The sequence below is a fragment of the Phoca vitulina genome, unplaced genomic scaffold (genome assembly GCF_004348235.1).
Source record: "Phoca vitulina isolate PV1807 unplaced genomic scaffold, GSC_HSeal_1.0 scaffold13, whole genome shotgun sequence".
Lineage (NCBI taxonomy): Eukaryota > Metazoa > Chordata > Mammalia > Carnivora > Phocidae > Phoca > Phoca vitulina.
Genome location: NW_022589716.1, coordinates 18,842,071 through 18,868,719, shown reverse-complemented (window position 1 = coordinate 18,868,719; position 26,649 = coordinate 18,842,071). Strand labels below are relative to the sequence as shown.

General features: G+C 42.2%; 1 protein-coding gene across 4 annotated transcripts in view; it reads right to left on the bottom strand.

The window, feature by feature from the left end:
• Positions 1-26,649, bottom strand: part of PTPRG (protein tyrosine phosphatase receptor type G) — a 701,636-nt gene that overhangs the window by 128,779 nt on the left and 546,208 nt on the right. For all 4 annotated transcript variants that reach the window (XM_032411651.1, XM_032411652.1, XM_032411653.1 and 1 more), the window contains 2 exons: positions 18,844-19,001; positions 8,594-8,786 (listed from right to left, as the gene is read on the bottom strand). In XM_032411651.1, the coding sequence (XP_032267542.1) occupies positions 8,594-8,786; positions 18,844-19,001 (351 nt within the window). The remainder of the gene's footprint in view (positions 1-8,593; positions 8,787-18,843; positions 19,002-26,649) is intronic.

Below are 26,649 nucleotides of genomic sequence, written 5' to 3'. Positions count from 1 at the left end.
AAAAAACAAATAAAAAGACAGTCTCACCCCTCATGGAGCTTATGGGGTGGTGGGAGAGCTAGACATTAGGGGGAAAAACACACAACTGAACATAAAATTCCAACTGTGAGAAGTGTTACCAGAGAAAGGTCCCGGCACCCCAACACAAGCAGCTGGGCCAAGCAATCAGGAAATCTCCGTGGGGAAGGTACCCTAGAGCAGAGCTATGAAGGCTGAGGAGGGGTGGATGAGGCACGGAGGTGAGGCAATGGGCTTCGAGGCAGAGGGTACAGACTCTGGGACTGGGAGTGTAGGTGAACTGACGTGCAGGATGCCAAGGGAAGTGAAGTTCAAGATGTCATGTCAACCAATCAAAGGCAAGTTACACCAACTCTTTACATATTTACATAAATGAGAACCAAGGGGCCTGGACGTGGGCACCATATAAGGACAGTAGATTTCACTGGGAAGGTTTTAAGACATTCCAACAGCCTCGGTTAGCATTTCTACCAGGAAGAGATCCTGGTCCCCTTATTCTGAAATGTGTTCTCCAGTGATCATGTCACATATAATAGTTTGTCCTGAGCATACAAAGAAGCCACTGCGGACCTACAGACAAGAAAGTATAATTATCTGCAGAGAACTTTCCATGTCCTAGGCTCTGTACTCTTTGTTCCCTACACTGTTTCATTTTAAAGGTCAAAGCCAAGGAACGGGTTGTGATTATTATTTGTATTTTACAAAGAAGCAAGACTTGGGTATTAACTTGAGCAAGGATGCACAAGAGTAAGTGGTTGGCCTGGCATTTGAGTTCAGGTTTACTTGACGCCAAAATCTGTATTCCAAAATCTGTATTTTTACCTATCACTTTATATTATCTCATCATTCATTCATTCATTTCATGAGCAAACAATGACTATATACCCGCTATGTCCTAGGTGCTGTGTCAGGTGCTGTTGATCCAAGGATGCACAAGACCCTCAGATTAGGAGGCCCCAGCATGCAGATCAAGTGGGTGCACTGGCCCTCCCAGGGAATGACCCTGTGATCAAAACCTCAGTAGCCCGTGCCCTGAGCACCCAAGATAACCCTCCAAATGTAAGCCAAGCAGATAAAGACTGAGCCCAATGATTTCTTTTCAGATGATAAACTCAGATCTTTAGGAAGAATACCCAATCCCCACAAGGATGTTTATTTTTGAAGCTCTTTTGTTCAGAGAGGGAGTAATACACTGTGTTGTTCAAGCCACCTAATGACATTTAAAACAAAGAGGCCACTGCTTGTAGATTCATTTGGAAGCTGGCAGTCCCTTGGAAAATAGAAAGAATGCTGCATTTGGACGTAAGAAAACCTTGGTTCACATCTCCGCCCACTCTCTCATTTCCTGGCTGAGAGGCTCTGGATGTTCCCTTGCTCTCTCTGAGTCTCAGACCCCTCCCATCTGTTAAAGAAAAACAGTAATGTTATGTTTCTCTTTTTGCTCACCCCCAAACAGCCTCCATCCAAATGATGAGTAAAATCTCAGAGGCTCTATTCCAAACTCCATCCCTAATGGATCACTTCTGCCTCTACCGGGATCACCAACATGCAACCACTGTTATCTGCAGGGAATATTTCTATCGCCCATGTCCTGGTCTTGCAAGTTCCACCCCAAGTCCCCTGCAAACATTTTTCACATAACAGTCAGAGAGATGGATTTGAAAACCTGTTCAGATCATTCCATAGCCTTTCTTAAAGCTCTCTAAAGGCTTCCCACTGCCATAAGAATACTAAGAAGAGTCTTTTCCAGACATGATATTAGCCCATCTCTCCATGCTGGTCCCTATGCCTCAGGCCCTTTGCAAATGACCTTTCCCTCAAGAATTTTGCAGGGCTGGCTCCTTATCACCTCTTGTCCTACGCAGGGAAGATCTCTTCCCCACTGCTTCACCACACTCTACTACTCTTACAATATGACCCGATTGGATCTTTGGAACACTGAAGCTTTATCATTGTCAGTTGACTTGTTTATTTCTCTCTCCCCACTAAAACACAAGCTCCATGATGAGGGACTCTGCCCCCTTGTTACCTTTACTGCTAGTGCCTAGAACCTGTCCACAGTAGATGCTCAAGAAATATTTGGTAAATAAAAAGTGAAATGAAAAGTGGTAGAGGTTGTTTTCAGGATTAAAGAAGACATATGAACAGATGAGGCCAACATAGCATCTGGCTTATAACACCCTCCACATAGCCTATGTAACCACTGGTGCTTTAGGCACAGCTTCTAGAGGCAACAAGCTCCCCAGTGGCATTTGAAGATGTCTAACAAGTGAAAAGAAATTCACTGACTACAAACCATGAAGTAAGAGTAGTTAATGCTACATTAAATGTCTACTAAATATCAACTTCATGTCAAACAATCAAAGGCAAGTTATACCAACTCTTTTACATATTTACATAAAGTTACAGTAGTCATAGGATGCCGCAGCATGTAAAAATGTTTGCTACAGCATGGTCTGGCCTTCAATAGAACGAGAACCTAAGATGATGGAGAATCCTTAAAACAGCCCTACTTTTTTGTCTTCTTTTTTAATCACTCGCAAGGTTAAAAAGTAATGGCTAATGACAAATAATGGCTAATGACAGTTATTTTTAAAAGAAAAGGGTGAAAAACACTCCATGGGAGCTGTGTTAAAAGTGTTTTTTTCTTAGCATTTTTCTGTGCTGGAAGTTTCTGAAAGTAACAGGATAACTTTTGGAAGAGTTTTTGGGAGGACAGCTGCCTACAAAGGAATTAAGTGCTCATATCAGAGCTTCTTTTAATAAGATAAAGTAATTTAAGCTCATTAATCTGGTGAGTAGAAATTACTAAACTGAAAATAGAACATTAATATTTTCTCCCAAAATAGCAAAAAACCGTGAATTTCAAAGTCAAACTCTTTTTAAAAGCAATCATGGATTTACTTCTTTGTTTGCCAATTTGGGTGGGAAATGGGATGCTCTTTCTCAATGTATTCTGATTTAAAATAGGCTAGTTACTTAGACATTCTCACACAGTGGTATATGTTCTTAAAAAACTGCTTTAAACCAAAACAGGAAGCAATCTTTACCATTGAAAATGTAGCTAAAAAAGAGATCGCTCCATCAGCAGAAGCAAAGACCATCCTTCAGAAAATATGGCACGACTTAGGAGACTGGAGGGGCATACGGGCACCCCAGTGTTCTCACTGTTTCCTTTGCTTTTATTACATTAAGCAGTGCCACTTTAAGCCATCAAATCAAATTATCAGATCAAGTGGTTTTGATTCCACTGTGGTTTGAACAGGTTTCGTTAAATTAATAAACCATATGTTTCATGTTGTTGGAAGGAAAGTTATTTTTCCTCCGCTCACTGTTCCAAAAGTCTTCACAATAGACAGTATTCAGCACTTAATCACCAAATGCTCTTCCATGTGCCCGGGCTGTGTTGCAGAATAACTGAAATGACAGCCCATTAAATCCTAAAGTCTGTCCAAGTTATTTACCGACAAAGGGCAGAGTGGCGAATTGGATGTCCCTTGAACAATCCACCGAGCCTAAATATTGTTTCCATTTACTGGAACTAAAGCTTTATATTTTTTTTATGGATGACATCCATTATAAGTCTTTCTTCAGCAACAATACAGTATTAAGATGACTTTTCCCCCCTTTCCTTTGGTGTTGTACATGGCCATGTGTCTAGTGCTGGCACTGAAAGGCTTGATTCTGTTTTCTCTATTCCAGTATGTCCAATCATCCTGACAGAAGGGCAAGATGGGGGCACATCAACTCAGGCATTCCTCGCTGTGCTGCTCAATGAACACCAGTCAATGATCACAGCCGAGGGAACGAGGGAGGTACGGGGCTGTAATCAGTCCACGGAGGCTCTGTTTACACGTCTGTTGTGAAAGATGACCAGGTGTTAAAGCCAATTGGTAAGTGGTTGGTTACTGAGTTAATAAATATCTAACTGGTCCTAAGGTCTTGCAGGGGAATGGAGAAGTAGAACCACCCAATGCTTCATGGTCATGGTCACCGCCATCTTTAAGACAGAAAATATTTACCTTAAACTGAGCCTATGATTGAGTTTCTCCATCTTCCTTTGAGGCATCCCCTAGAGGACCAGTTGGTCAACCTGGCCTGCTGCCTATTTCTGTAAATAAGGTGTTTTTGGAAGATGTTTTCTACACCTATTCATTTGTATATTGTCCATGACTGCCCTCATGCCAGAGTGGCAGAGCTGAGTGGGTAGTTTCCACAAGAGACTAAGTGCTCACTAGTTGGTCCTTAGTCAAGAAAGCTTACTGACTCTTGTCTTAGGTAATTATTTTTCTTTCTTCTATAACAATAGCATAATAAATGCACAGTTCCATGATCAACACTGTGCTCTCTTAGGCACTGAAAATTTCCAATAGTGATCAGATACAGAATGCAAACCAGACAGGCTTCATTTTGTTGAATTAACCTGAAGAGTATAGGACACCATCCTTTTCTTTCAAATCTTTTTTGCAGAAGACTGGAGAAGAGAAAGGGACTCTTCCTTTCTATTGGGACTCTTTACTGCATAAATGTCTAAGGTCAATAATCTATGCCCTCTAGGCTGCCTGCCTGATTGCGAGCATTTGTGGCTGGCTTTTGGCCCATCGTGCCATGGAATTACCTGAGTTTTCTTAGAGGAAAAAAAAGGAGGAGCATTTGGTCATGTAGACCATGATTCCATGAAATGTGCATTTAAAAACAAACAGGGACATCATCGGTCATTAGGGAAATGCAAATCAATACTACTTCACCTCCACAGGGATGGCTAAAATAAAAAAAGACATATAGCAAGTGTTGGTGAGGATGTGGAGAAATCCTATACACTGCTGATGGGAATGCAAACTGGGGCAAGGGCTCTGGCAAACAGGTGGGCAGTTCCTCAAAACTAGAAAACTGGAATTATCATGTGACTCAGCAATTCTACCCCTAGGTATACATCTGAGAGAACTGAAAACCTATGTCCACACAAAAAGTCGAACATGAATGTTCATAGCAGTATTACTGACAACAGCCACAAAGTGGAAAAAATTCAAACATCTATCCATTGATAAGCAGATAAACTGTGGTATATTCGTACCATGATACATTATTTGGCCATCAAATGAAAAATCCTGAGATCTATTCCAGTATGGATGAACCTTGAAAATATTATGCCAAAATATTATGCTGAAAGAAGCCAGAGACAAAAAGGCATATATTGTATGATTCCATTTATATGGAATATCTAGAACAGGCCAATCCACAGACACAGAAAGTTGCCTCGGGCCGGGAAAGCGGAAGGAATGGGAGAAAGAAAAGGAGGAAGGAGTGAGTGATTGCTAACGGGTATGGACTTTCTTTTGGGGAGTGATAAAACTGTTCTGGAAGTAGGTAGTAGTGATGAACAACTTTGTGAATATACTCAATTCCACTGAAGTGCATGCTTTAAAAAAAAATGAATTTTATCGCATGTGAATGAAATCTCGATAAAGCCGTTATTAAAAAAAACAGAGGGATGCTAGTGTACAATAAAAAGGAATGAGCTACTGACGGATGCTACAATCTTAAAATCCTAATGTCATGTGACAGATAAAAGCAGATCAGAGGTTGCCTGTTGCTGAGGACAGGAGAAAGAATTGAAGGAACTTTCTGGGGTGATGAAAATGTTCTAAAACTGGATCATATATAACTATAAACAGAACTATAACTCTAAATTTATTAAAAATGACAATTGTACATTTATAATAGCTGTATTTTATGATATGTACGTTATGCTATAAAAAAAGCAGGAAACCCGGACCGACTGCTGGCAAGAGTATAACATGGTTCATAGAATCACTCCGGGGAACTGTTGAGCAGTATCCAACCAAATCGGAACATATATGTGTACTGCAGGCTGCCGCCACTGTACCCCCAGGTTCATACCCAATAGAGATGTGTCCAGGTGCTCATCAAAAAGCACCGTCAAGAATTTTCATCATCACAAAAATGTGGAAACCATCTATACAATTCATATATACTGAAGTGGATAAATAAATTCAGGTAGAGTCTCACAATGAAATTCAGCACTAAGAACAAACCACAACTACATGGAACAGCATAGATGACCCTCAAAACCAGTGTAGAGTGAAAAAAGCAAGACACAAAAAAGGACAGAGTGGATAATTCTATTTCTATGAAATTCAACAACAGGCAAAGCTAATTCATGCTCGCAGTTACCCGTGGGAATGGACAGTTACTAGGAAGAAGGAGATGGAGGTGCCCCTGGGAAGCCGGTGATGCTAGTCTCTTGACCTGGGGGTTTGCTATTCAAGTCTGTTTGGGGGGTGAAAATGCATCAGGTGCTGCGTGTACAGTTTTCTGCATGTTACACTCCAGGATTATGCTTAAAACACAAATAGGACTGTACTTACTTACCTTCTCTGCTTCTAAAACGATCACAAAACATTTCAATATTCACACATTTTAGGAGTCAGCAATACACACACACACACCATGATAACTGCAACAAAATCTTGTAGTATGAAGAACTGATTCCCTGTATTTAAGGTAGGGTCCAAGGCTCTGCTCAAATCCAGAGAAAGCCCATTCAGTAGAAGATCTTGCCCCCTTTGACAATTTAATGCGACAGAAACCATTATCTTCTCTGACTTTTTTGGGTAATAAGAGCCATGCATTCCCTCTGCACAGCTGATATATTGTATACTCAGCCCATTTCTTAGGAAAGAACTTTGTAACTGTCATAACCTCAGCAATTCTGAGCTACCAGATCTTGCATTCACTTGCGATATAAATTCGTCATCCCCCACACGTCCTCCGCATTCACCTCTCACAAAATACTCAATCCCTAAGAGATTCTTCTTTTCCCAAGCAAGTTCTCTTGGGAGAAAGCTTTCGAGCTTGGTCGTTTTCTTTATTTTTAGCTTGGTTAAAAAACAAAATTAGCCCAAGTGAGGTGTGCTATGCCAGCCAACCTAAGACATTTCCCAGGTTTGCGTGCTTCTTAACCCACCCATTGTTCCCAGCTGACAAATGACGCCCTTGACAAAGTGTCGGCTCCAAATTACTTGAATCTCAAGCATTTCTTGATGGCATATGGCCAGACTAGCTTCTCTCACCATCCTCACACAAAATCACAAGAAGGAAATGATCACATTCTTAAGCTCCTTTTCCTCTTCTGTTAGCTTCTTTTCAGATATATGAGCCTGGAAAATGGGCTCATTCTTATCATCAAAATGCACATCAATGCAGTTATTTGTGGAATATAATCGCATCCCCCACTTGTTCCTACAAAGGTCATATGCCAGTAAATTGGTCCTTTTTATTGGGGGTGGGGGCACTCTTGAAACAAAATGTCCCCGTGTAACTTACCCCACTAAAAATACCACAGTCTGTGTCCAGTGTTGATTAATGACACAAGCCCTTCCCATATGACCCAAACTCACAATTTCGGAGAGGAGATCACTGGAAAGAACCATCTCCTCACACCCAAAGAAAATTCCTTCTTATTCCTTCCTCCCTTCCAAAGAAAATTCCTTCTAATTCCTTCCTCCCTTCCAAAGAAAATTCTTTCTTATTCCTCCCTCCCTTCCAAAGAAAAGTCCTTCTTATTCCTTCCTCCCTTACAAGTACTGAAATTTTTTTTTAAGATTTTATTTATTTATTTGAGAGAGAGAGAGAAAGAGAGAGAATGAGAAAGAGAGCATAAGCAGGGGGAGCAGCAGAAGGAGAGGGAGAAGCAGGCTCTCTGCTGAGCAGGGAGCCCGATGTGGGGCTCGATCCCAGGACCCTGGCCATATGCCATCTGAGCCAAAGGCAGATGCTTAACTGATTGAGCCACCCAGCGCACCTCCCCCACCAAGTACTGGAATTTTGATCAGTCTTATTCTCTAAGTGTTTCCTGAACTTGAAGCCACAATGAGGACAAATCATGGAGCTTGAAGTTGAGCTCTGAGGGTAGGATCTGACTTTCTAGTTTCCTGGGAGAGAAATTTATGTTCAATTCACATGAGAATGTAGAAATGGAAAAAGATTAAGATGCCTGAAAAGAATAAACTCATGTTTATCAGAGATGGGAATCAAACTGTTAAATAATGGTTTTAAAAAGGCCACATGGCATCTGGTAGGGATGGAGAGCCGGAGGGGGAGGTCCTGCCTGGTGTGGAAGAGGTCAGTAAGGAGATAAGGGCAGGCTGCAGGGTGGAGTGCTGGGGGGCAAGTCAAAGGTGCTGGTGCCTGAGGTCAGAGACAGTGTCCTGATCCCAGTGGCAGGGGGTGGAGGGGCAGGTGCAAGGTAAGAGAGCTGCAACCCAAGAGCTGCCTTTAGACATTCACTAGTTAGTGTTGATGTTACAAGGTAAAAATACCAACAGGATGACTGAAGTATTACTAGTCAAAAGGGCAATTCTGAACATATCTATTTAACTGAAGTTATTCCCACAACTGCTTCTATTTATCATCCAGACAAGCCTCTTTTAACAGAGAAACATATGCTCTTAACACCAAGTTCCAACTCTTGGCTGGTTTGGAACTCTTTTAATTTAAAGTAATTTATGATAAGGAATCTTCCTCTGGGCAGGGGCACTTAATCCAAATATACCTTTAGAGGCTTCTGTCCCCAGTGGGTTTTCTAAGAAGTCCGTCATGTCGTGGTTCCAGGCGTCGCGGACCGCAGACTTGGACACCACCCTGTCATTCAGACCTTGCTGTGGCCGGAAGTTATTTCTCAGATACTCCACCGACTTGACGTGGTCTTGCTGCTCTGTAGTGAAGATGGAGTAAAAAGCCTCGAGCTAAACAGAGAACCAGAGAGGGGAGGGGGGAAAAAACCAAGAATGAGAAAAGCGATGTGGTACAACGCGGGGCCGGGGGAGGGGAGGGCGCGAACTGGGAGAACACTCCACCGGAGGAGACTTGTACAGAACTCTTTTAGTTTGTGTCTCAGAAAAGAGTTCCAGTCCTTCTGCTCTGCCCCTGGCAAGACCGTTAGTATTCTGGGAAGGAGCACAAGGCTATGGCGAAACTGGCAGGTTCCGGAGCCAGACGACCTGGATGGAAATTCTAGCTCCACAGCTCACCCGCTCTGGGGCCCTGAGGAAGCTGCTTCCCTGCTCTGAGCCTCAACTGTTCCTCAATAAAATAGTGATAATTATAGCAGTGCCCACCCCGATAGGGTTTGTGCCAGTACTCAATGAGATAATCCATGTGCAGTGCTTAAAACAGTCCCGGGCACAGAAGAGCTCAGTAAATACTAGTGATTCACTTTTTACTAAAGCATCTTCTTGCGTATGTACTAGGGATTCAGTTCAGCAAAGTTGCTAAGGCAGAAAGCTGCTAAATGCATGGCTCGTGAGGTAAACTACCCAATTTCAACACTTACCAGATGGGTAATCATAGTCAAAACATTAAAGCATCAGTAACTCAATATATATAAACATTATATATATATATATATATATGTAATATAAAACAGATATAATACTAGCAGCTATCTTATAAGATCATTGAAAAGATTAAAATGAATGTAAATTATTTAGCAGCCATTAAGTCCATGGTAAGGATTAGCTGCGATCATTATTATTCATACTATTAAAAAATACTTTCCACAAGGCTACGGACCAAACTTTTATGGAAAAGCAAAGAAAAAAAAATCGGGACTTCAGGGTCATATTTTCATTATTAAAAAGGATTCTCCGTAGCCCTCAATCTTCTGCTCATTAAAAAAAAACACACACACACAGTAATGTTTTGATGTAAGAGAAATGAAGCTGAGGCTGGGTGCCAGAGATCTGTTTTCAGTGGGCCACAAAGCTATCTTGGTCACCAAAGAAATAAAATTAATCTAAAATGCCCAGCCATGGGAAATACTAATTCCTTGAAGTGGGGGATGAAAATGGAATGAAAAAGAGAGAAACTGAATGAACTCTTTCTGGCCCATTTGGCTCACTGAATACCCAATCAGAATGCTTTCTGCAGCAGAGAATTATAAGACGAATGATGTCAGATGCTTCCCAAGCAGCCAATGAGTGGCCGCCCTAGGCTTTCGGGGACCAGATGGTGGCCAACACCAATGTTAAATATACAGGAACATTACGATGGTCTTTCTTTCTTTTTCTTTCTTTCTTTCTTTCTTTCCTTTCTCTCTCTCTCTCTCTCTCTCTCTCTCTCTCTCTCTCTTAGGCTCCATGCTCAACATGAAGCTTGAACTCACGACCCTCAGATCAAGAGTCAGATGCTCTACCAACTGAGCCAGCCAGGCGCCCCCCCAACCTGGGTTTCCAGATGGTCATCTTGAAGCCTGGAACTAACCCCAGTGTTTCTCAAACAGCTTCAGACAATGTCACAAAAATTGACCTGCTTGATCTGAAACTCCTTCTCTTTGCATGAGAAAGCAATGAATGTGCATAGTGATCATAGCCAAGAAAAATCACTTAAGTACCTGTATTCACCTATCATGCCACCTCCCCTCCAATTCTCCTGTAAATGGAAAGTGATAACAAACCATGAAACCTTTTCTGCTTTTTCATCAAGGTAATAGAGTCAGAATGATCTCTCAACCAGCCTAAAAGCAAAAGTCATCTGGTCCTGTGGTGTTATTCCAATTCTCCACCAGTCTCGTAACTTCTAACAACTCCTATGGTGGCTATTCAAAATTTCCTTTCTTCCCAGTCTTCCTTGCGATGTTCCTTCTTTATTTATTTATAGTTAACAGAGAAAGGCAGTAACAGCAGAAAAATTAAGAAAACTGGACTGTTTACTCTGCCAAATGTGACCCACTCAGATGAAGATAATTGGAGGTATTGAAAAAATCCAATCTCCTCAACCTGGCAATGTGTACTCACTTGATAGGACAACCCAACTCGGAACTGAACACATCCATACATGAAAGAAGGTTTCAGAGTTTCCTTACAGAAAATAACTTCTTAAAATTACATGGAAGGAATTAACAAAGACTCTCTGGAGACCATCTAGGGAAAGACCAACCAAAGTGATTACAGGGACAGAGGCTAAATCCCATGTGGAAAGGTGAAGGGAAGTGGGAAGTGTTTAGCCTGAAGAAAAGGCAAGTTAGGAGTAATGTGATTAAAGGCCCTTGTATGTGGAAGATGCTGACCAGTCTCCATGTCCAGAGAAGGCCAAAAGGAGGAAATTGGTTTAAATTAAAGCCTTAGAGACGTGAGTTGAATAGAAAGAATTCCTCAACTTTCAGGGTGATTTTTTTTTTTTTTTTTTTTTTTTAAGCGGCCAGACTGCTATACATAGCAAGTTAGACCGGAAATTTTCTGAAAGAGAAGCCATCTGTCCTGAAATAGTTTAATCTCTGAGATGCCAGAAAAGGATGGCCTTGGAGACTGTCTCGGCAATCCGACTCTAAGGTTTGTTTATTCTCTAGAAGACTTGCTTCTTTCACAGCTAGCATTTAGTTCTCCTAAAAAGTTTATTTCTGATGCCTCAGGAAAGAATTAGTCATATAACTAAAAAGAGGCAGGTTCTGAATTTAACACAAAAATGCTTTTGCTTAAATTGCTCTTACAGCTTAATGACATGCTATGGCTTAAAAGCTCGGCTGCTTCCTTGTCATTAACTCAACTTGCCCAGAGATTTCCAAGGAAGGATGTGACGGTTTTCAGAGTGAACTGATGACCTGGACGATATTATATTGTCAACTGGATCATAGCTTCGCTTGACAGTCATACAAAAGAGGAAAAGGAGGTCAAGCTTAGCAGACTCATCAAATGTCCTTCGGTATGTTGGCAGCATTCACGAAAACCCTGTCATTCCTCTAAGTTGAATGAAAATTGCCAGTGGTCTGTCTCGTTGGTGCCTGGCATGTTTGGCCATTGGGTGGAAACCACCACGATGCCTGGATTGGCAAAGGGAGTCTATGTTTTCACTTTGGCAGGTGAACAGTGATACTCTGGGTGAGAAATCCACTGATAAATCATTACATAGCTACTTCCTGTTGTCCTTGACCCTCACCCTTGCCTTGTAACCACGCTCGATAAAGGTGAACCCGACCACCACCCAGACCTCTACTTTTTGATTCCAAGGGACTCCATTTATAAAGACTACAATGAGAAGGTGCCCCCTAGAGTTGTGCCGGATGGCAGCACTCTGCAGCCACAGGACAAACTGTCAGCTCTTCTAGATCTGCTTAACAGCCACACAGTGATTTTCTTAAAATGTACATGAGATGCCATCACGCCTCTGTTCAAAAACTTTCAAGGGCTTCCAATTCTAATGGTGGGGCCCTAAGGATCTGGCCTGTGCCTAATTCTCCAAACTCAGAACTCTTACTCTTGGTAGCTGGGTTCAAAACATTGTTTTCAATCCCCACTTGCTAAATGTGTGACCTCGGTCAAAGTATCTGATGTTTCTGTGCTTCGGTTTTCTTACTTGTACAAGAGAGATAACATTAATACCTATCCCATGTGGTTCTTGCTACTATTAAATGAGTTATTATATATAATGTGTTTGGAATAATTCTGGGCACACAGTAGATACTCACTAAGTATTATTAACATTACTATTATTATTCTTATTTTATGAGGAGTGTGGTAACTATGATTTTATTATAAACCTCCAACAACTGTAAGATGCTCTATCTGCTTCTCCTTCCTGTCTTCCTTGGAATGTATATTTATCAAACGCATTCTGTGACAGGTACTTTGTTATGGAATTCACAAACATTACTTTGGTTTCTAACTTGTTTTAGTTTAAAATAATAACATTAAAGTAACATTGTTAACACTGTTAGTATATCATTAACACTAACAGCTAATATTCACTGAGTGTTTATTACGTATAAGGCATTGTGATCGGAGTGTTATGTGCTTTCCTTTTACTCCCTTACTTCCTCATAGAAGTCTCATAAAGTTGATGGTATTATGATATCATTATCATTATTTGTGACTGATGAGGAAACTGGGCATAGAGACTTTACAGCACCTGCCTAAGATCACAAAGCAAACAAGAGTTGAAGTGACTGGGGTGCCTGGTTGAGCGTCCTACTCTTGGTTTCGGCTCAGGTCGTGATCTTGGGGTCGTGGAATCGAGCCCCCCCAACAGGCTCCAAGCTCAGCTCAGAGTCTTTTTGGAATTCTCTCTCTGCCCCTCCCCCCTGCTCATGTGCACTCACCCCCCCAACCCATCCCGCCCTCCCCTCTCTCCCCCCCGTTGAAGTGAGGATTAGAAACCTAGGTCTGTATGACTCTGTCATGCTCGCAGCCACTGCATGTCACATGCCTAACAGGCCTGCAGCATTATTCACGGAAAGAGTAACATTGCAGTGGAGTTACTGAATGTGATAATAGAAGTCCCCAAAGAGTTCCTTCTAGCTGACCCTGAAAGATCACTTAGGCAGGGCACCCACCACTGACAACATAAATCTATTTGCACTTTTCTGCACTCTGGACAGAAACAGCTTATGGCTCAACACAGAAGGAACTGGGAACCAGGAACAAGATGGCGGGCACAAGGAGGAAAAGCTATGCACCACATAAAACCCACACTTATTCACCTATTCTTTTCCAGAGGTAAGTAATAAACACACTTGGATTTATCTGGACTTTAACATAACTAATGAAGTCTTTATCATTTAGTAAAAATAAATGAAAGTTTTTATTTCTATAATGTAAAATTGACTTTTTAACTTTTGAAGTGAACAAGTAAAACATTTCTTTCTTTTATCCCTGCTTGGGGAGTTGTAATTGCATTTTAACTGGTGCTGTTTCAAGAACAATTTTAACCTTGAATTGCAAATGTCTTGGCTGGAACTGTATATAAATCATTTCAACTTAGTTTTTATTATAAAAATATTACAGAGAATAATTAGTTTTTAATCTGTCGGTTCAAATCAAAGGAAAGTTGAAATCTATTCATGCTGTTCGTGTGCAGTAAGAGCTCTCGTCCATGAGATGTGGGGAAGGGACCATCATGGCTGAAGGGGAAAAATGAGAGAAAATCAAAAGTAATATAATTATGAACCATTAAAAGGCTGATGTGCACAGTATGTTATAGGATGGGCATATAATGGCCTTAAAACAAAACCAGAGTTCATTATAAACATAATAATAAACGCTGGGGTAAGCATTAAGAACTGAAATGTCACACCCAAGGTCACGGAGACACTTCGACTTCACCACACATTTGAGGGGTGACAGGGCAGGCCCTGTTGTGTTGCCTCCTTATTAAACAAAAGTGGATGGAATATTAAATTCCCAACAGCCCAGAGCATCCAAAGTTTACTTACTGAACCACGGATGTAAAAATAAAATCCAAGAAGAGCTAGCTAACTGCAAGGACATGTCCCTCCTGCAGCAATAGATAGTTCTGCATGAAGACAATTATAGAAAGGCCTTCTACAAAAAGAAACGAATTTAACCATAATTACCACCAAAGAAAGCTATCTGTTGGGATTAATAATGACACCTTCACCCCACCATTTAAAAAAACCCTCTCTATTCACATGCACTGGGCATTATGTGGTGTTGGAATCGGAACGTTCTGAATTATGTGATTCATTAGGTGTTGTGGCCTTGAGATAAATGTGAGGGCTACAACAGCCAGGAGCCAAATGTAGCTATTCCACTAGAAATGTGGTGAGCTCCCTGTGTTGAAATGATAATAATTTTGATATATTGGGTTGAATCAAATATAATATTAAAGTGACTTTCACCTGTTTCTCTTTACATTTTTTAATGTGGCTACTAGGAAATCACGTATGTGACTTGTTTTATTTCTACTGGACAGTGCTGCCTTCGAGCCTTGGTGATCATTTAGTAACAGCAACAAAAAACCCCACCTAATATGTCCTGCGCATGCCCCGTGGTGCCAGGCACTAATCCAGGCATGCCACACATGTTCCATCATTTAATCTTTATAATGACTCCGTGAAGTGGTGTATTCTTATCATCCCCATTTTACAGAAGAAAGCTGAGGCACAGAGTATGCAGTGGAGTAGCTCAATTATTTGGCTGAAAAAATGGAGCCAAGAATGAAACCCGGGCAGTCTGGCTCCGAATAGAACACGGTCTTAATTCAAAAGAGTTTCTCTGCTCTTTATGATAGAGATAACACTGGTTTAAAAAAAAAAAAGTATTGCAAATAAACCTTTCCTAACCACTCCAGCTTATTGTTAGAAAAAAAAATTAAATATCCAAAAGCAAACAAACTAGACATCTTCATATTTATTTATTGCTGTTTTGATAGCGCCTCCAAGAAGCACTTAAACAAAATTCATGCTAGGAAAAATTACAGGCAGTCTCATATTTTAAACCACAGGAAGCAAACAGTCCTGGAAAGGGAAGGTTGGGATAGTTTCCAATGGCCAACGCACCATCATTTCAGAGTCACTGTTCTAGAATAAAACACATCCCCATATACCGGACTCAAATGATCATGTTCTCTGATTGATCATGAACACAACAAAGGCACCATCTCAATGTGCTAGTCTTGCTCCTTTGACCTTGTAAACTAGCACTGACAGTGCCACCATTTTGTTTGGATGATAAAGTCACGACACGACGCGTGCCTACTGTTTACAGGAGATGTTCAGCGGAACCAACCCCCTAAGCCATGCTGACTGCTGGCCAGCCAAGCGAACACGTGATTCCATCAGCAGCACCGTATCTGGATCTAGCTTATCACACGGACCAGAGTCAGAGCTCACTGGCTACAGGGCTGGCTTGAATGTCCAAGGAGACTCATAAAAGAGGCAAAATAAGTAGTTGTTCATATCTGGAAGGCTTCAAAGAAATCCCCATCATACAAGTCATCATACAAGTGCTACCCACTGCATTTTATGGCGGACACATTCTCATTTTCACTGCTTACAGGCACCCACACGGTGTAAGGGGGAAGAGACAGAGGAAACAGTCTTTGGAGAAAGAGAAGGATGAGGAACTAGGAATGTTTTCTTTCTGACAGCAGCAGACGAGGGATTCTGTCTACTTGCTTTTCCGCATTGGCTGTCTGCCTTTCTGAAATGAACATTCTGTGCTAACTTCCGAAAGAATGTTGGCAGGGTCAGGGTGGGCAGGTCTGAAGTGATAAGACTTGGATGGCTAATGTTTCCCTACTGAGCGCTGCCACCACTGTGACCTCCACGAGGCGTGCCAGCAAGGATCCCGTTTGGCCACATGAAAATGAGCTGTTTCTCCTCCCTTGTGGGGGGGGGGGGCAGGTAGGTGAGGCGGTGTCTGATAAAAGTATTGTCTAAGGATGGTTTATAGTAAAGAAACTGGGAAGCCAATATGATTAATTGATTTCTTCACTATTTCCTTGAAACAAAACTACCTAGAGACAAGTCATATATTGCAAGTCACAGAGAAAAAATCTTCCACTACTTCTTCTGAGTCTTTGAACGGCAGGGAGTGAAGGGTAAACTGATGTTAACTAGGCTTTTCTAAGACGCCCAGTTACCACATGTCAAAATGCTTCTAACTGACAAACACTTGACAAGACATCCAAGCCTACAACTCTGCCTTTTGTTTGGAACCACAAAAATATTTGAAATTCTAATAAAACCCAGTACTACACAATTATTACTCTTTGCCTCTCCGCTTCACAGAGTGTCCTACAAAAAAAGTGGCCAGACTTGTTATTTCTTAGCCTCATTATCTCAAGCCTTTATATCTTTGAAGACAAAAGCATCTATCTTAATGGACAAAAAGCATCTCTTTTCAAAGTCCCCTGCCCCAACCCTGGGGATATAAATATTTGGACTGCAATTTTACTTTATTCTAATAAAACAATGCTGGCTTCACCATTAGGAAGAAAACTCGTTTCCTATTTCATTATCTTCTTAAAGCTAGCAGATCCTGTTCAGCAACCAAATTGCTCGTACTTCTTTTGTCATCAGAGAAGAATTAAAGGAAAAAAAAATTTTTCTCAAAGTAAAACGTCTGCCAACAGCAGTGAAGCCAAGTCTGTCTGGCCTGACTTTGTTAGTGGGACAATATGTCTCTCCTGCACATAGCTCCTTCTAAACAACCTGCCCCATTTACTCCCAGAGCGGCAACACTGGATGTTTTAGGAAGCTCCCTGGTCCCTCTGCTGATCTGAGGACGGACGCGTGACCCACGGCCAGCCAAGCTGTTGGCTGACCAGCATCTATTCAAATCTATCTTCTTGAATAACTGAAATAGGACCCTCACTATTGTCAGTTGGTAGCTGGCCCTTGGGTTGAAAGGTCAATTGGCACTGGAGCAACCATATTCGGCCAGGTAACCAAAACAAAACAAGGAGTAAGAAGGGATGAAAATTCTGTAGAAGTACAGAATCACAGAATCACAGAATCACAGAGCAGTGGCAGAAACTCCAAGATTCTGCCTGTGTGGCCCCTGAGAGACAGAGAGTGCTTCGCTTCCTAGTTACAGTCCTGGTTATGACGGCTCCATCTCAGGATGCCTCGACCACTAGTTCCTTAAAATGCTCCCTTACCTGAGCTACCTTATGTGCGTTTCTGTTTCTTAACTCCAAAACAGACCTGACCGGGACACCATCCAACCCTATTTCCCCCACTCCCTATTCTGTCCTCTCTGCCTTTACCAGGAAAATCTTTGGACTATTCCCCGTCGCAGCCGGATCCATAATCTTGTTCCCCGTGTCTTCAGTTACATCACCGATACTATCACATAATTCTAGAACTTCTCCTGGCCCACTACAACGTCCCTTATTCCTACCTGTCCCACACTCTGGGAAGGCATTTCCATGAGCAGCTCTGGTAAGAACCTTCCATTTTTAGACAGTCCTGCTTAATGGCTCAAATCCCGTTTCTTAGAATCCTACCCATTATTGCTGGCTCTATTTTCTGAAACTATGGAGAAGAAACATACTCTTCTTCTACTTCAGTGCATGCTGCATTACGATGACTAATATATCCCCTCTAGGAATTTTCGCCTTCCATCTATTATCCCTCATGAGGTGATTTCAAGGCTCCCCACCCCTTCCCACTCCCACCCTCCCGGTGGCTCCTCTTCCTTTGACACAGCCCCCAACCCATCTCCATTTCACCAATTTCTAAACCCACCCTCCTAGGAAATCAGCCCCAGCCACAGTCAGAGAGAAGCAGTTCAGTGTAATGGTCAGCAACGTGGGTTTTGGAATCAGACAAACCTGGGCTCGGTTTCTGGCCTCAACAGTCATTAGCCATGAATTCTTGGGCATGTTACCCAATCTCTCCAGGCGTGACATCCTTATGTGCACCATTCTGGTGCAATAGCCATCTCTCCATGCTGTTTGGCCACGAAACTGGCCATATATAAAGTGCTTAGCACACAGAAAGAGCTCAATCAATGGTACTTACTCTTTCATTTCATCGTGTATACAAATCTCTCCCTTTTCTGAGCTTCGGGTAGGTTTAGGGGTTCAGAGCATGATCTTTGGGATCAGACACTAGGGCTTAGTAACCAGTTGTGTGGCCTTGGGCAAGTTAGTTCACTTCTGTATCTCTTCTCTATAAAAGGGGGGTACAAAGAGGACTGTTGTTCCTGAGGATTAAATGGGTGAACACATATATAGAGCTCAGCAGAGTTTCTGGCACAAGCTGTCATCATCATAGAGAACAGCTATTCTCTCCTCAAGATCGAATACTTACCTAATACCTGATCTCATACTAGCAATTCTCCTCAGCCAGTTAATTTGCAGCTGAGAAACCCATGTTTTATATTTTTTAATTCTTGGGTTCAAAAACGTGTGTTGGAAAGAAAAAAGGAATCAATGGGGAGCAGAGGATCAAAACATAAAAAATAAAAAAACATCTTTACTGGTGTGTTGTAGCCATGTTAAACGGTTAAGTCAATGCAAAACAAGTGAACACAGAGGTCCCATGTGGGGCTGAATATCTACCTGATGGTAAGAGATGGGGACAGGCTTCCGGAAGACGATCCACTCCACAATTTCGCTACACGGCGGGGTGGTCAGAGAACCCGTGTACCGGTAATAGCTCCCCAGGGACGCAGGCAGGAGATCCCGGAGGACAAAAGGATCCAGAAAGGTCTCCTTCTCTGTGTGGAGGAAGAAGGAAAAGAAAGGCACAATGATGATAAGTCATATTATGCTGTAGACATACAGTTAAAACCCCCGGCATGCTGGTGCCACATCACAAGCCTTCTGTTTGTTTACATCCTGAGAAGCACTAGCATTTGGTGGTGGGAGGACCACAGCAAACAAAGCAGTGTTTCCCAGGGTGCGTTTGGAGGCACCATGGTGCACTGTATTTCATGAAAAATGAAAAATGGGTTCCATGAAGAGCGCCTCTGGGCAACCTGCCGTCCCCTCCTTCTCCCTGCCCAGAGAACAGACAAAACACTACCATAGTCAAGTCTCTGAGAAGTCCTGCAGAAAAAAAAATGGACCTGATTTTATGTAACCTATCCTTTCCCAATCTTGCTTCACCACCGAACTCTTCCCCATCCGCTACTTAGGAACCAACAATCAGTGGCATAAACGCTGGGACACGCACGGGAGATGCAGCGTGAAAAGAAAACTGTCAGCCAACGGTAAAGTTCAATTCTGACATTGGTTCCATCTGACCATAGTCTCACCCAGCACCTCTCCAAATCAAAGTGAAACCTAACCAACCTACAGCCCTGAGCTTATAAAATGGGGGCCGGGAAAATAGGCTTCTTCTTTTTACAAAATCAGAGGGGTCTTTCCTTAAGTAGAAGGAATGATATTTCAACCGAGACCTAAAAATGATACCTAACAATAACTCTATGAGAAAAACAAGGTGTGGAAGGGGTTAGTGTCTGCCCAAGGTCACACAGCTCCTAAGTTTCAAAGCTGGGATAGGAACCCAGGCCCTCTGACCCCAGAGCCTGCACAGCTCTGACTCAGCTAATGAAGAAGCTGAAGTTAACTTCAGTGAATATTGAAGGGTGGGGGCAAAAGAGGAGAAGAGCATTTGGGGCTGCAGGAACAGCATGTGCAAATGTCCTGAGGCAGGAAGAAACAGTGCAACAGAGTTTAGGGCACTGTATTATAGTTCTCCCAATCAGGCTCAGTAGATCATCCAGGTTCTTTCCCAAATCAGAGAAGGCTCTACTCTCTCTCTGGGTCTCCAAAGGTCTAGCCCTGAATTTAAGTCTGGGATTCCTTTCTTATCCCTTTTCGGGATATAATAAGACTATTATAGTCCTGCTAATGGTTTGCCTTAGCTCCCTAATGGCCTCTACCATGGGCCCAAGGACATCCTTGGGGGGACCTCAGGGCTCCAGGTTACTTCCTGGACACATCTGTGCCACAGGAGTAGTCCTTCTGGGTTCACATCCCTCCTTCCTCTTCTTTCATGCCAGTACAGGTCTTTGGGCAAATGTGTATCCATGGACTTGAGAGATCTCTGTAACTGGGGGATATGCAAAAGCCCCAACAGAAATCAACTCTTTTAAAATAATTAAAATGGCAATTTTCTTTTGGTAAAGATTAATTGAATAAAACTTAACATTTATTTAGCTTTATTATTATATGCCAGACACAATTCTAAGGGTTTACATGTTGCAAACATTTAAGCAGTACTTACTGTATGTGCCAGGCCTTGTTCTTAGAGCTTTATAAAGATTAATTTATTTAATTCTTAAAATAGCCCCATGAAGTCATCCTATTATCATCACCAATTTACAGAGTTCGAATGCACAACCAGGTAGCTGAGTGTAGAATCCAGGCTTTCATTATTCTTAAGCCATCACTATATGCTTTCAATTTACAATACTTTGGAGTGTGTACTTTTAATACTCCAATTTCACAGATGTGGAAATCAAGGCACAGAGAATTTAAATGACTAAGCCGAAGATCACTAGGGATTGGGGAAAGAGAAGCACTTATTCATGAGGCTCAGAAACCTTGCCTGATTCTCATACAGGTTTTCAATTCTGTATTTTTAAGGAAAAATTAAATATTAACTCATAAATGCCAAAGTCTTCAAATTATAGGGTTCTATAACCAAAATGACAAAAGCAGGTTCTGTTTGAATAAAAGGCCGGAAATCACCGAATTGCCCCTCCGCCCACTGGCAAGTGTGGGTTTTAATTTAAACCTGGTTACCAGCAACCTAATGATGGGGTAAATCTCTGCAAGCGTGTTTGGCTGCGACTGGGTTGGCTGGGAGCAGGAGAAATTCTGGCCTTTGCTTGCTGCTTCTGTACTTCCTGAGCTATGTAAACAGCCAACACAAGGCCCCAAGCAATAGAGGGAGCATAGGGCCTGGCATCACAAACCACAAAATCACCATCTTCATTTTTCCCACACATTGTAGGTGAACTTGGCATCACACCGCAGCATGCGAATCTGCCTTAGGATCAAGGGCTTCAGGCTGAATGACCAGAAAAGCTGTAGAGTTTTCCCATAGGAGCCTGATCCAATATTAGGGCTGTAGTTAAGCGTGCTGTAGGCAGACAGGTAGTGACAAGATAGCGCCCGAAAGCCTGCAGTGATGAAGCCCCCACCCAGAGCATCCACTGCAGGAAGAGGCCGCGGCTTTAAGGAACATACAAAGATAAAGCAGAAACACCTGCCCCATCCATCTGAGGTGACTGGATCTCACCAGGGCACTTGCTTTCAGCAGGATCGGGAGTCTCCTGTAAGTTCTTGTACAGGCTTATGAATTTGGCAGGGACTGATGGAAACTGCAGGCATGACCATTGCTACAAAGGCAGAAGGGCCTTTTTTTGTCCTTGACCAACCCAAGGGCTTCAGAGGCAGGTTCTGGCTTTAAGTGATTAGCAGGTGCAATCAGATGGGTGGCGGGGGGGGGGGGGGGGGGGGTGGTAGACATGGGGGAAGGGGACAGAGAAGGAGGCTTTGCTGCTTGTTGACCCTGCCACAGTCACTGCCATTGGGTTAGGATTCGGAGACCTGGAAGGGGCTTAGACCACCCTCGTTCAGTGGCTTTGGGAGCCAAGGAACCCTTTACTTAAACAAAATCTTACACAGAAGGCAGCCAACTATAACAGCTCGAATGCAGCTCCACCATGGTTAAAGCTGAGCTGGGAACATAGGGACACTTTGGAAACTACCAATTTAGTCCAGTTCTTTAATTTTACTGCTGGGAAAATGGAAGACTCGAGGGGAGGTCAAAAACTTGAGAACAGGGGTGCCTGGGTGGCTCAGTCGTTGGGCATCTGTCTTCAGCTCAGGTCATGGTCCCAGGGTCCTGGGATCGAGCCCCGCATCGGGCTCCCTGCTCCGTGGGAAGCCTGCTTCTCCCTCTCCCACTCCCCCTGCTTGTGTTCCCTCTCTCGCTGTGTCTCTCTCTGCCAAATAAATAAATAAAAGTCTTTATAAAAAAAAACAAAAAACTTGAGCACACAGAAACTCAGATAAGATCCCTTCTTCAAAGAATCTACTTAGGATCTGGAACGGTAAGCCCACGAGCAGAAAGTGTCACCTAAGAGCAGGAGCTGAAAACTGAAATCCAACCACTGTCTTCATCAGCACCTCACTTCTCCATCCCTACACAGAAGTTGGGCAAGAGAGCAGATTCTCAAGCCCCAGGGTCCAAATCCCAATTCCTCCACCTGTAAGCTCTGGGATCTTAGTTACTGAAGCTTCCTAGGCTGTTGAGAGCTTGAAGCTTCCTAGGCTGTTGAGAGTAAGCATCTCATAAATGATAGATATTATTCTTATTCTAATTCTTATGACTCATATTATTATCATTATTATTATTTTTCTGAACTACCAAGGTCTAGCCGCCTACACCTTATGCTTCCTTAAATGCCTGCACATGTGTCTTTTTTTTTTAAACTCTAATTACTAGTGCCTTAAAAGTGCATCATGTCTGACATATTCTCCATCAACCTGAGCAATACAGGTTAGAATTTTCTTTGCCAAAGTTCTAGTAAGAGCTTTGGAACCAACTGATATTTAACAGCTGTGTGACTTTAGGGAAAGGTCTTAAGCTCTCTGAGCTACTTCCCTTATCTGTAAAGTGGGAATTCATAGAGTATTTACCCCTCAGGAAGTCTGTGAAAATTAAGCAAGCTCATAAATGTAAGGGGCTTACCAGAGTGCCTTGGGAGCCCTGATTTATCAAGGCAAGCACTTGGCTGAGAGCAGACCAGCTCATTTTGTGTTTGAAGCCAGGGATTGGCAAATGTTTTCTGTAAAGTGCCAGATAGTAAATATTTTAGGTTTCACAGGCCAAGAGGCAAAATCAAAGATGTTATAGGAGTACTTATATTAACAAACACATTTCCACAACCTTATTAACAATATTCAAAATGCTAATAACAACGGAGGACAATTTAAAATATATACATCTACTATGAGAAGAATAAGAATTCTTTTGGGGGGATAACATTTCACTTAATTAGAGTTAGAATATAAAAACCATTCTTAGGTCAAGTGTCATACAACAAGAGTCAGTGAAATGGATTTAGCCAACAGGCTGCATTTTCCCCTACCCTCTTTTTTTTTTTTTTTTTTAAGATTTATTTATTTATTTTAGAAAGAGAGCATGAGCAAGCGGTGGGGAGGGGTAGAGGCAGAGAGAGAATCTTGAAGCAGACCCCGCTGAGGTGGGCTCCATCCCAGGACCCTGAGATTATGACCTGAGCTGAAATCATGAGTCGGCCATTTAACCAACTGAGCCACCCAGGCGCCCCTTCCCTGATGTTTTTTAAAGCAACTGTTTGCAGGGGCGGGGTGGGGGGCTGCTGCCAGTGTTGGAAAAGTCACCATGAGGGACTCCTGGGTGGCTCAGTCGGTTAAGCGTCTGCCTTTGGCTCAGGTCATGATCTCAGCAGGGTCCTGGGATCGAGCTGCATCAGGCTCCCTGTTCAGTGGGGAGCCTGCTTCTCCCTCTCTGCTGCTCCCCCTGCTTGTGCACTCCCTGACAAATAAATAAAATCTTAAAAACAAAACAAACAAATTTGGGGGCTCCTGGGTGGCTCAGTTGGTTAAATGTCTGCCCTCAGCTCAGGTCATGATCCTAGGATCCTGGGATCCTGGGATCAAGCCCATGATCAGGTTCCCTGCTCAGCAGGGAGCCTGCTTCTTCCTCTCCCTCTGCCACTCCCCCTGCTTATGGGCTCTGCTCCCTCTCTCAAGTAAATAATTAAAAAATCTAAAAAAAAAAAAAGTCACCATGAAAGCCAGAGCTAGAATTGAGGTGTGTGTGGGGGTAACTTTACATGTTCTGATGCCTCCACCACTGATGATCATTTCTTTTGTGAACATACATTACAGAATTAACTCCTGAGTTGTTTTCTTTCCTCCTTGAGTTTTCTAGTTCAAGACGAACATCAATTTTTACTCAACTTTCTGAAAATTCCATTTCCTGCTCAGGCCCATAGGCAGTGTTCCATTAACAAATGGGGAGCTCGCAATGCTTAGTTGTAAATTAGAAATAATTTTGGAGACGGTAGCCTTCTACTTTTAGCACTGGCCACAAAGCCCACATAAGCCACAGGGCGCTCAAGCGGCTGGACCCAAGACGAGGGCTTCCTGAGTACAGCCACCGCAAAGAAGGAAGAATGCACTTTCCTGGTGAGAATGCAAACTCTTCCACTAAGAAAATCTTAATAAATGTAGGTATTATAAAGCAGAGAGAAGTGCTAGAGCCAGGCCCCTGGGATTTGAATCCTAACTGGTCTACTTAAAGGTCTCACCTAAGATTAAGTTGTTTAACCTCTCCTGTAACTGTATCCTTGTCTGCAAAATGGGATTATAATAGTGTCAAGCTCCTAAGCAAGTCAGATGAATAAATGAGTATTAAGTGAGTTAATGTGAGTTAAGAGCTCAGGAGAGTGTCTGGCACAGGATAAGTACATATAAGTGCTCGTTAAATGGCTCTTGTTCGAAAAGGGCAGTTTGACTCCAAACCCATCCCGATCAGGGCATGCTGCCTCCAACCTTTACCCAAATTAGTAATTTGAATTCAAAACATTCCTATCCCAGCCACTTACCTAGTTGAGAAAAATATTTGAAACACTCTATTTATACCACCATTCATTCCATTAAACCATAATAAGCAGGTTCTGTGCATTACTAGATAAAAGAATTGAAAGGGAATGAATCTCATATTCCACTTTCAAGGATCCCAGTGCTGTATGCAGACAATATTATATTTTAATAATTAATTGTTCATCAAAGAAAAAGATGAAGAACAGGGATGCTAAATTCAAAGTTATTCAAATTGCAAAAATGAATAATGTATGACTTTTATATTAAATACACACTGTATTAAGTAGTCTACATTTCACCCAACTCTGTCTTTCATTTTTAAGCATTTTGCACGACAATATGAATAATCAGTTAGGGGAGGTTTATTTAGAAAAAGAAATACCTTATTTGAATGCAAACAGTATATCTGAAGATGATTAAATTTTTCTTATCAATTAGGAAATTTTGTATGAGGGCTTTAAAGTCATGGTCAACCATTAAACCCAGCATGGCCCAGTTATCCTTGCAGTTTCCTTTCAACATTAAATTATATCTGGCTCGATTCTGTTCAATTCCTTATTTCTGATAGCAGTGCCAGGAGGCAATCTTTAATTAAAGAAAATTTGAAAGATTCAAACATGTATAATTGGATTAAAAATGTGATCATTAAAACATTAGATGATAATCATCTGATTGATTGCATTTTTCAGTGTGTTAATAACCTAATATTTTCAATGCTTTGGTTATATAGAAAGAAAGAAAGTCCTTTATAAGATACGATGAACAATCAAAATATAGATGAGACCTATGCAGTAACCAGGAATCGTGGAATTATATTGAAAACACACATAAGCACACATACCCCAATGAACAAAGTATTACATTGGAAGGTATATGGGGCAGAATATGGTGGCCCCCACGGGAAGAACATCTGTGCCACCCCCCAAAAAAGCAGTAAACCAATTTTAGGGAAGTGGGTAAGATAAACTAATAGAAGAAAGCCCAAGCTTCTCTTTTTAGCCCAGTGATTATTTAGTTTCTTCAGGATTTCCCAAAACTTTTTAAGGAAAAGCTATTATGTTTTCCTTAAAAACTTAAAAGCACTGGGGCAGGACTGGTTTTCTGCTTTGTGTTGGGGAGGGTAGGGAGAGAGTAACATTGGAAAAAACTGGGTCATATGTCACTCTATATGGGGGAAGAAGATTCCTAACAGCACTGCTCAAAGTTAATGTTCATGCACATCACCTGGGGAGCTTGTTAAAATGTAGATTCCGATCCAGTAAGTCTGGGATGGGGCTGAGAGTCTGCATTTTTATGCTGAGCATATTACAGTAGCCAGATTCTGTGAGGACTGTGTAAATAGGCCCCCACACTGTCTGCAGCCTCATCCACTGCTACTTTCTGACTCTTAGGTATAGGCACACTGGTCTCTTTGCTGTCCCATGATCACATTACCCCAGGGCCTTTGCACTGGCTCTTCGCTCTGCCTGAAACATTTCTTCACTGCTCTATTCATGGCTGGTTTTAGACCAAATGCCTTTCAGTTGCTAACAAGTTAGTCATATTTGAATGACACATTTCTCAATGAGGTCTCCCCTGACTACTATTCTGAAAACAGCAATTTTAAGAGCAGGCTCATTGAGAAGGAAGCATCTGATTAAAAACCCGAAGGCAGAAGTGAGCCATGCAGCAACCTCGAGAGAACATTCCAGGCAGAGAGAAAAGCTAGTGCAAAGGGATTCTGCCTGGTGTGTGTGGCTGGAGTGAAGTGAGCAA